Raw genomic sequence first — 11,552 nt, forward strand, 5'->3', positions numbered from 1 at the left:
ACTACTCAGTTTAAAAGAGAACTTAAAAGTTACCTTACCAAGAGACCCTAACCTTGAGAATATCTTAAAGAAAGGACCTCACTCCATCGACATGAAGTGATGATGGTTACAAATATATTGACAACCACGGCGCTGATGTGCTTCCAGTGGGACAATCTCAAGTATCAAGTAAGTAAATGTTGGTCTACCCATCTACTGAATAAACTGTAAACTGTATCAACAATGCGCATAAATGCAAGCTAGGTTATGCATGACCACCAAGTGTGCAGATACTCACTTTTCATGACCAAGATCACCAAATTAAAATTCTTTATTCTACCTTACATTTTTTACAATGTATAAGCTCGTAAAAATACAGTGTACATAATAAGATATATAACAGAATATTAAGAATAGCAGTAGCTCATAGTATGCTCAAGAAGGCTAACAACCCCATTAGTGGGATTTCACACCAAAGCTGGGCCGGGCCGAGCAGAATCCGCGTTAACTATGCAGGATTTAGTCGGGAGCATCAAATCAATGCTGGGCCGAGCGGATTTGTGCAGTCAGCTTGAGACGTTTACGGCCTTCTTTCAGTTTAGTTTGATCTTCCCACATAGTGAGTTCTCACTACAAGGCTAGAAAACCAACTGAGTGAATCGGCTTCAGTGTGAACGCAGGCAGATTCCGCTCGGCTCGGCCTAGCTTTGGTGTGATATGGGTCTATTATTTTTTATATATTTCCCTCCCCAAATTTAGCCACCTGAAGGGCTTCGTCATTGCATTTAAGGAGGTCGTCATAAGAGAAGATGAAAACTGGAAAGTGCAATAGCAACACTCAAACTTTCTAGTTGCGTTTAGTGTTAGCAACAACATGCAAGTCGCAAAGTGCCTGTTTTAATGAAATTTTTCAAATTTAGCTTTTTGGCTCGTGCATGATCTGACGCACACTTACGAATGTAATCACAACTTTAAACATAAAAGTTAATGTGATACTGTTTTTTAAGGTTATGTTATGTTCATGATAAGGTCTATCATGAAAAAATATTTTAATAACTCACCTTCTTATCCATTATTTTATTAATAGGACAAAAACATAAAATCCAACAATGAATAGGTGGTATATATTTTTTATGCGTTTGATTATGGATGTTTTTAAGTAAATTTTCAGAATATAAGCTGCCAAATACAATCGAAAGCTTTCCTTAATTCCTTCCACTTCCTTGTTATAAATGTGCTAAATCATGCATTCTATGACAGACAAAGATATTGTTTGCAACCGATAAAATATTCATACTATTACATAATATTATAAATATTTAAAATATGTGTGTATGATCATAACTCTATGCTAAAAGTTATCATAAGTTATGAATGTCAAAAACTGAGATAAATCATAGATTAGAATAGTGTTAACAGTGGCAATTTCCTGAAAAATCATAGCGTGCAGTGTTTGCTGTTTTCTACAGTTAATATTCTCCAAGCCAGGTTGATAATATACCTTCAGTTGAGCCAAATATATGTGACGGCTGAGGCATAAAAAAATTTATACATTGTGCTTGTTGAGGGGGAGTTTTGACAACCCACAAAACTCATTTTTCATTTGAAGAAATAATATCAAAAAGGTGCATAGGACCTTACTTTTTTGTTCAGCTTGCCAAAATACCCCTCATTTCAATATTAAAATTTTCGACTGACTGTACAGTGAGATAATCATTCTATCAAGGCTTGAATAATTTTGAAATTTTAATTAAACAAAAATGGTAGAGAATAATTATCATGTAGATATCAACACCTTTATTTAAAGACATATTAACTGCATGCGTTTTCATATTGCCAATACAGCATTGATAAAACTGTAGACGTTTATTTAGCAGTCTCAAAAAACTGTTCCAGCTGAAAAATATTCATTGATTACCAAAACAATACTATTATTATGGTATATTAATGATAATAATTGATTATTAAAACAATACTTTTATTATATCAATTGTTAGATGTATGCACTACTTTCATTTGTTTTCAGTTGTATCTTTGTTCGGTTCGTCATTTTTGAATCTGGCGCGCTTCCAGTGCCAACTTAATGTGTTTCCCCTTATTTTTTCCCCGGTCGTAAGTTCGTCACGCATTTATTGCTTTTGCGTCTTGTATTATTATCGTCTGACTCTTTAATCATTTTATGGTCATTGCGATTGTATTTTTTTAATCTCTTTCAAGACTTTCTGTGAAGTTTTGAGTCTATTGCGTTGTGTTTTTCTTGTCATTTCCTGTTAGTTCCACATCGTTCCGCATCCGCCCTTTTGGTTGTAGGATGCTTCACTCGTCGACAACATGGCCGTTCCGTAGCGTCTTTCTCCATAAGTCACAGTCACCAAAATTTCTGAGTTTCCCGTATTTTTCACATTTTACCAATGTCTGGTTTTAAATCTTGTTACGTTAATCATATTCGACGTTTTGAGTCATAAATCCTTAATTTCTCTTCGTTATTTATTGAAATAGCTCAATATTTCAATTTGTGCACCGCGTCCTCGTGGACAACTTTTACTCAAAGTGTGTTTTCTCCGCATTGGCCGTTTCCTTCGGCAAAACTCAGACTTCCTCCTAAGCACGGCAGCTTAGGATAACTTCTACGAGGAATTCGTTCCCAGTTCAAGCTGTTCTGGATCGTCTTCTATTCTCTTGTCAGTCTTGGTCTTACCACGCTGTCATCTCTCGGGGGGCCTTCAACCTTAGAAGGTTCCGTTGATAGTACTCTGCTGCTTCAACATCTCTACTGTGCACTCACAGTATTCGTCGTAGAAGGTCGTCTGGAGTTCAACTTCATCGGGTGTTCAATCCATTTGAACACATACTTGGTGGACATCCATGTTCACAAGTCTACAAGTCGAGGCTGGTCGCACTTTGTCCTCTCCTGGGCATTCCTACTTCTTCAATTCAACATGTCTCAAGCTGAGTAATTTTATATTTTATCCTCAATTTCATTTTGTATTTTTTTAGGCTACTTTGTCATAATCTCCCGTTTAATGTGTGTTATTACTGGATTCACAATTAATCGTTCAATATATTTGAAACATCGCATTTTGAAGCTTCACCTTTGCTTCATATTTTGAACAGCAATTTTCATTGCAAATTCAATTTTTACATAACCTTACCTTGAAGCCACAGCGCTTCAGTGAACTTTTCAGTTTTTCCTAATTATGTTTATTGTATTATAAGCATTCTAAGTATTGCTTTACTAGTTCTGGTACAAGCCATTACAAATTTGGGCTTGTCATTGCATCGCTCTTCAGCGTATATTTCTTTTGTGTAATCTGTTTTGTTTACATTTCCATTTACATAACCTACTTTGTTTTACAACGTTTTATTTGCTAGCCTATGTGTAACCTTGCTACAGATCTTTTCCTATTGCAGTTATTACAATAATTAGCCCTTGCTATTATTATTATCTTTATTCAAGTCACATTTTTACTAGTTTTGAATCTACTGACTTAGTAATTTGATTAAGTTGCTACCGCAATATAGCGTTCAAATAATTGTGCTATTGTTCTGATGTGTGTAATAATTATGTATTGATGAGCTTTCTACCAATTTTAGACAGCACTAAATAATTTTCATTTTTACCAACATTTTTGTCAACTTATGTTTTCTACGATTGAGACGTTTCAAGTCTTTATCTCGATTTATTCAAGACTCAAATCGATCTAATCAATTCAAGCATTTTGTTAGCGTCTTGCGCATACCCTGTTTTACATATCATCCTATATTGTATTATTCTTTGTTTGTTGTACTAATTAACCTTTGTATTTACAGCTAATGTTCTCTGTAGATATTTTGTATACCTATTGAATTATCAAATTGTTTTGTCTTTACGAATTTGGTCTAGTACCTAAATTAAATTTTCATAAAGCAATTCACCCCTTTGAAAATTATATTTTCTTAATAATTCATGGTCAATTTGAGTAGTAGGCATTAAAATAACTTTGCAATTTATCTAATTTCATACAATTATTTTAAAGTCAATTTTGTATTTGAGATACATCAAATTCTCTTTTTACATAACCTTACCTTGAAGCCACAGCGCTTCAGTGAACTTTTCAGTTTTTCCTAATTATGTTTATTGTATTATAAGCATTCTAAGTATTGCTTTACTAGTTCTGGTAATAGCTATTACAAATTTTCGGACTTGTCATTACATCGCCTTTCGGCGTATATTTCATTATAACCTATATTTTGTAAATCCCAATTTACATAAGCATTCTAAGTATTGCTTTACTAGTTTTGATACAAGCCATTACAAATTTGGACTTGTCATTGCATCGCTCTTCAGCGTATATTTCTTTTGTGTAATCTGTTTTGTTTACATTTCCATTTACATAACCTACTTTGTTTTACAACGTTTTATTTGCTAGCCTATGTGTAACCTTGCTACAGATCTTTTCCTATTGCAGTTATTACAATAATTAGCCCTTGCTATTATTATTATCTTTATTCAAGTCACATTTTTACTAGTTTTGAATCTACTGACTTAGTAATTTGATTAAGTTGCTACCGCAATATAGCGTTCAAATAATTGTGCTATTGTTCTGATGTGTGTAATAATTATGTATTGATGAGCTTTCTACCAATTTTAGACAGCACTAAATAATTTTCATTTTTACCAACATTTTTGTCAACTTATGTTTTCTACGATTGAGACGTTTCAAGTCTTTATCTCGATTTATTCAAGACTCAAATCGATCTAATCAATTCAAGCATTTTGTTAGCGTCTTGCGCATACCCTGTTTTACATATCATCCTATATTGTATTATTCTTTGTTTGTTGTACTAATTAACCTTTGTATTTACAGCTAATGTTCTCTGTAGATATTTTGTATACCTATTGAATTATCAAATTGTTTTGTCTTTACGAATTTGGTCTAGTACCTAAATTAAATTTTCATAAAGCAATTCACCCCTTTGAAAATTATATTTTCTTAATAATTCATGGTCAATTTGAGTAGTAGGCATTAAAATAACTTTGCAATTTATCTAATTTCATACAATTATTTTAAAGTCAATTTTGTATTTGAGATACATCAAATTCTCTTTTTTCTGCTTTTGTGCTTATGTGCCCATCTGAAATCTAGTTACAGCAACTGCTGTTTTTGTTCATATAAATTTTTTACTATTTTCTGTTGTTTATTAAATTGAATATTGTTAACCAATCTTTTCATTTGGTGTCTTACCCTTTTTTCTTAGCTACTATCAGAGTTACCATTTTGCCTCCAAGCTGCAATCAGTCTTGCAAGCACAGTGGTTACTCATCTCGGATATGTGGAATTTCGTCCATGCAAGTAATAAGACTTATTTATTTCTTACTCATCATTTTTATTCATTCGGCTCATTGCCACACAAATAAGATACAGTCCACTAATTTCTCTTGGACAAATTCTTCATGTTTTTGGTCCTCGCGTGCCGGCTGATCTCAGTGATCCTTGGAGGCCATCCTCATATTTCCATTTGTAAAGTCCCATTTCACTTTCACTGGACAATCAGTAATTGCTGAAATTTTTATCGATGCCAAATGATTGGATCTCTTGTGTATTTTTTAAATGTCTGTGTATTGTGTTAAACTTACTTAGGATTAACGCACTGTGTATTCTGGTTTTCATGCTATTGCTGCAATTGCCGAGCGCACTGCTACGTACTGGCACAACATTGCAACCACCTGTTTGACTCACCACACCGCACTGCGCACAAGCTGGCCCAAGTCTTGCCGCTCAATCGCTCTTCGTTGCACCCAAGATCAACGAACCTGCTACTGTTCTATGTGACAAGAACATTTTTGCGCACAGCTATTACTGTGGATGGTGCTCAGGTCGTATTATAAATTTATATTTGTAATTAGTATTTTTCAATATGTCGTCCAAGTCAAAAGCAAGTACAAAACCAAAATCCATGGTTCAACAATGGATTGGTGTAGCTAGAGAAATTGTGCGAATTCATAGCGAGTATATGAATGCAATCATTAGAAACACTGATGATTTTCAAAAATTGTTAACCGTAAGATCTCGCCTATCTAAATTAGAAGAGCTCTATGATAATTGTTTCTTTCAAATCGATCATGAATCTATCGATCATGACGCTCATGTATCTTGTATGCAAAAGTTCACTGAAGTTGTAGCTAAACTTACTATTACTTGTGAATCTTTCGAAAGTCAGCAACAGATGCTACAGCATCAAACTTGTGACAACCAAATCTTATCTCATGACATATCACAAGATATGCCCGTACAAGATTTGCACATAAATAATCAAATGACATATCCTAATGTGTCTCAGCAAACAGCTGTTGGTAATCAACCAGTAGTGAGAAATCCCACTCATAATCAAATGTCACCTTCAGTGGCTGAAGTCAATCAACCTCAACCTCAATCACCACCTCATTATACTCGGCAGCCCGATTTTCAATTTCAGGGTTTTAAACTCCCAGAGATTCCGCTCCCCAGTTTCGGAGGAGATTTTGAGCGTTGGTTAGAATTTCGTTCATCATTCTCGGCTATAGTTGCTGATAACGTTTCTGTGTCACCTAGTGTAAAGTTTCAATACTTAAAGCAAGCCCTCAGTGGTGAAGCTCTTAACCGTATTTTGAACGTTCCACATGGAAATTTTGACTTAGCTTGGACTTTGCTTAAGCAGCGTTATGACAACCCTCGCTTAATAGCAGACACTCATGTTGCTGCTATCTTAACGCCACCTGCTCTGAATTCAAATTCAGCTCCCTCTTGGAGAAATTTCATTGACCATCTCAAAACAAACATTCATGCTTTAGAGTCAATCAATTTAGAAGTTGATATCAAAAGTTTACTTTACATGTATATTTTTACTTCTCGTTTTGATGCTCGCACATTGAGAGATTGGGAAAGACACATCTCATTAGTTGCTGTTCCCTCAATGGAAAATCTATGGAGTTTCATGGAAGCTCAACATAAAGTAGCGCAAGCCGTTTCTTCAAGTACTGCAAGCAACTCAAAGGAATTTCATAAATCTGTTATTAATAATGGCAACAATGCTAAGGCAATGCATTCCACAAGTAAGCCTGCTGCTCAGCAGCAATTCAATAACAATAATAGGTTTAAATCTAATCAATTTCAGAAAAGTGTTGCTTGTTTGTTTTGCAAAGAAACAAGTCATAACGTTTTCAGCTGTCCATCATTGCTCAAGCTGGCTCCCAGTGCTCGTGGAGAAGCTGTCAAGAGAAAGTCACTCTGTTTCAATTGTTTGAAGCCCTATGCTTTTGGACATTCCTGTCTAGGTGCCTGTCGTCAATGCGGTAGGAAGCACCACACTCTGCTGCATGAAGGTTCCTTCAATGCCAACGTAGGAAATGGTAATAATGCTGTTTCAAATAGTATTCAATCTAGTCCTGTGCAACCTGTGTTAGGTTCCTGCGCATGTTCAACAATTAACTCGCCGTCGACATCGAGGTCTTCAAGAGAAGTTGACAGTCACCAGACTAGCAGTTATCAACCTGCCACTAGCACATACCCAATCAGTGACTTAGGTTGCTCAGGCAGTTCGCATCAGTCTTCCGCTCATACGGATCCAGTTTTTAAAGCATCCAACAATCATATTGCAATTTATTCCAGTTGTTCTGCTTTCAGCAACAACAATCAGAGGTCTTCTCTTTCTATTATGCCTACTGCTGAAGTTATGGTTTTGGACTCGACAGGTCAACCCGTTTTGTGCCGCGCATTATTGGATACAGGCAGTGATTCTTGCTTAATAGCTGGATATTCTTCTTAATGTGTCAGTTTTTGCATCCATCATGACTGGTGGACAAATCAAGGTCGATCCATGTTGTCCCATCATTCAAAACACACGACTAGGTTGGATAGTGTTTGGTAAATTGAAACTTTCTCAGCCTATTTGCAGCCCCAATCATGCAAATTCGAACTTTGTCTCTAGTTTTGAAATTTCTAATCAATTGGAAAAATTCTGGAAAACTGAAGAGCTCACTCCGATTGCACCCCTAACTGCTGAAGAAGTCAAGGTTGAAAAACATTACAATGAAACCACAATGCGTTTAGAAGATGGTCGATTTATGGTCACCCTTCCACGTAAGGATAATTTTTTCACTTTAGGGCAATCCGAATTTCAAGCGCGAAAGCGATTCAGTTCATTAGAAAAACGACTTTCCACTCAACCTGAGTTGAAATCTCAATATGTGGAATTCATGCGCGAATATCAAGAATTGAATCATATGACTCTGGTTGATCCCCCATCTGATCATGAAAAGGTGTACTACATTCCCCACCACGCAGTTTTCAAGCCGGACTCAACCACCACCAAATTAAGAGTAGTCTTTGATGCCAGTGCTAAAACGAATTCTGGAGTGTCGCTCAATGAGCTCCTGTTCAAAGGGCCCACAGTTCAACCAGACTTGTTTGATATCGTGTTACGTTTTCGTATGCATAAAATTGCTTTCACAGCTGATATAGCTAAGATGTACCGTCAAGTTCTTCTTCAGTCTTCTGATAGAAATTTTCATAGAATCTTTTGGCGAGATGATCCGTCATTGCCGCTACAACAATTTCAGTTGAACACCATTACTTATGGTACCGCTCCTGCTGCATTTCTTGCTACGCGCACTTTGAATAAGCTTGCGGAATTAGAGACTAGTCCCGATTCTCCGGTCTATCAATCCGTTCACCAGGATTTCTACATTGATGATTGTATCACGGGCGGACCTGATGTCAAAACAGCTATTTCACTTGCTCAACAATTAATTCTCTTACTTCAAAGCGGAGGTTTTGAATTAAGAAAGTTCATGTCTTGCTCATCTGAGCTCTTAGCATCAATTCCATCTCATTTAGTTGAAACTTCAGTCATCAAGCCCGTCTCTGAAGCTGATGGAAGTATTACAAAAGCATTAGGTCTAATGTGGAATTCCAGTTTGGATGAATTGTCCATTGCATCAAACGTTTCTAAAGATTTGCAAAAATCGTCTTTCACCAAACGTGAAATACTTTCAGTAGTAGCTAGTATTTATGATCCGCTTGGTCTTGTAAGTCCTGTAGTTGTTCTTCCCAAAATTTTTCTACAAAAATTGTGGTTGCTGAAATTAGACTGGGATGAAAAGCTTCCTACCGATTTGTTAAAAGAATGGCTCAATATTTTCCATCAATTACCTGATGTGCCGCAAATTTCAATTCCTCGTTGTGTTCTCAGTGTACATGCAAATTCAGCCATTGAACTGCATGGTTTTTCAGACGCCAGTTCCACCGCTTTTGGCGCTTGCGTTTATGCTCGATCTGTCTCAGATAACATACAAACTCGTTTGATATGTTCGAAATCACGTGTAGCTCCACTCAAAATACTTTCCATTCCTAAGTTGGAACTTCAGGCCGCTTTATTGTTAGCGCGTCTCATAAATCGAGTTGTCAAAGCTTTTAACTTACTTGGTATATCAATTTCAAATGTATTTCTCTGGTCTGATTCCACTGCAGTATGCAACTGGATACGTGCTATACCCGATAGAAAAGATGTATTCGTAGCTGTCCGCGTTGCTGAAATTCAAGAGACTACATCCTTTTGTACATGGAATCACGTACGCACTTCAAATAACCCAGCCGATGTAATCTCAAGGGGTTTGACGCCAGCAGAGCTTGCTAAAAATAACCTATGGTGGCATGGTCCTTCCTGGTTAGCCAAGCCCTCAGATCATTGGGATTCATTTTCTTCAAATGTTGCTGTGTCCAATGTTGCTAACATTGCAATTGTCAATGAGGTTTCAGTGTCAGTATTTTCAAAATTATTTTCTCGATTATCTAACCCTTTCAAATTAATACGAGTTGTAGCCTACAGTTTGCGTTTTATTCACAATGTTCGGCATTCTAGCACACGTTGTTTTGGTGAATTGTCTGTAGCTGAAATTCAGGAGGCAGAACTTCATGTCTTGAAAATTGTTCAGCAGGAATCCTTTGGTCCTGAACTTCATCAATTGCGAGCGAAAACCGAGTTGGATTCTCGCAATAATTTGCATTCACTTTCGCCGTTTTTGCATGTTGACAATTTGCTCAGAGTCGGTGGTAGACTTGTGCATGCTGATGTACCCTTTGACTTTCAACATCAGATATTGCTCCCATGTAAGCACAAATTCACTAAGGCATTAGTAATAGCCACTCATCAACGTTTGTGTCATGCTGGTGTACAAGCTACTATGGCTTCGCTTAGACAGCGATTCTGGATCCCATCTACTAGACGTGTAGTCAAAAGTATTCTACGCTCCTGTGTCAAATGTTTCCGTTTTTCTCATGTCAAAGCTGAACAGATTATGGGACAACTCCCTGCAGTTCGTGTGAATATTGGTTCACCTTTTCTAAATGTAGGCGTCGATTACATGGGACCTCTTACCTTGCGTTTAGGCGGCCCTAAGTCTCGCACATTTGCTAAAGCTCATATAGCTTTATTTGTTTGCATGGTCACACGTGCCGTACATCTTGAAGTGGTCACAGAATTGTCTACCAAGGCCTTTCTTGCCGCGCTTACTCGTTTCGTTTCAATCCGTGGTATTCCTAATTCAATATATTCCGATAATGGCACTGCCTTTGCAGGTGCTAACAGTGAGCTTCAAGAGCTATACAAATTTCTTGCTGATTCGCAAAATCAACGTGTTCTTCAAACCGCAGCCACTAGTTGGCGGATACAATGGAATTTCATCCCGCCTCGTGCTCCCCACTTCGGAGGTTTGTGGGAACGCTCCATTAAGAGTTTCAAAAGTATTTTTAAAATTATCACTATCAATCAAATACTTAATTTTGAAGAGATGTATACCCTCAGTGCTCAGATTGGTGCTATTTTGAACTCTAGGCCCATCGTTCCGCTTTCAGAAGATCCGCATGATTTGGCGTATCTTTCACCAGGTCACTTCCTAATTGGTCGTCCCCTAAATGCACTTCCTACAAAACAACCTAAAACCAACCACATAAATCATCTTGCTCGTTGGCAAAGGATTGCGGACTTAAATCGTCAACTTTGGGATCGCTGGTCACAGGAGTATCTTGTTACGTTGCAACAAAAGCAAAAATGGACATCGTCGTCAGACAACATTGTCGTCGGCACGCTGGTGCTGCTCAAAGATCCAGGTGCCCCTCCCGCGGTCTGGAAATTAGGTCGAATCACTGAGGTGATTAAAGGTGTGGACAACAAAGTTAGAGTTGTCATGGTCTTTACTGAAGCTGGTACTTATAAGCGTGCAATCTCCAGCATCGCTCCACTTCCATTGGACGAAGAGTCTGAAAGTATCGCATCCATCTAACATATTTTATTTTTCATCTGTTGTGCAATTCCTTGAATTTCCCAACGGGCCCACTCTATGTTAGATGTATGCACTACTTTCATTTGTTTTCAGTTGTATCTTTGTTCGGTTCGTCATTTTTGAATCTGGCGCGCTTCCAGTGCCAACTTAATGTGTTTCCCCTTATTTTTTCCCCGGTCGTAAGTTCGTCACGCATTTATTGCTTTTGCGTCTTGTATTATTATCGTCTGACTCTTTAATCATTTTATGGTCATTGCGATTGTATTTTTTTAAT

At 37.2% G+C, this 11,552-nt stretch overlaps 1 protein-coding gene across 1 annotated transcript; it reads left to right on the forward strand.

Annotated features, from left to right (window-relative positions):
• The first annotated feature begins 7,786 nt into the window (after positions 1 to 7,786).
• LOC111051987 lies at positions 7,787 to 11,278 on the forward strand. The gene is made up of 3 exons (XM_022338582.2): positions 7,787 to 8,476; positions 10,575 to 10,706; positions 11,015 to 11,278. Exons 1-3 carry the CDS (start codon positions 7,787 to 7,789, stop codon positions 11,276 to 11,278), a joined length of 1,086 nt encoding a protein of 361 aa, XP_022194274.2.
• Positions 11,279 to 11,552: the final 274 nt, after the last annotated feature.

Source organism: Nilaparvata lugens, chromosome 1 (assembly GCF_014356525.2).
Source record: "Nilaparvata lugens isolate BPH chromosome 1, ASM1435652v1, whole genome shotgun sequence".
NCBI lineage: Eukaryota > Metazoa > Arthropoda > Insecta > Hemiptera > Delphacidae > Nilaparvata > Nilaparvata lugens.

Excerpts from the sequence above, each read along its gene's own strand:
- LOC111051987 (XM_022338582.2), top strand. The coding sequence starts at position 7,787 with ATGACTGGTGGACAAATCAAGGTCGATCCATGTTGTCCCATCATTCAA. Across the intron at positions 8,477-10,574 it reads TAGCTAAGATGTACCGTCAA|GTGCTAACAGTGAGCTTCAA; the intron begins GTTCTTCTTCAG and ends CTGCCTTTGCAG. Across the intron at positions 10,707-11,014 it reads TCGTGCTCCCCACTTCGGAG|GAGTATCTTGTTACGTTGCA; the intron begins GTTTGTGGGAAC and ends CGCTGGTCACAG.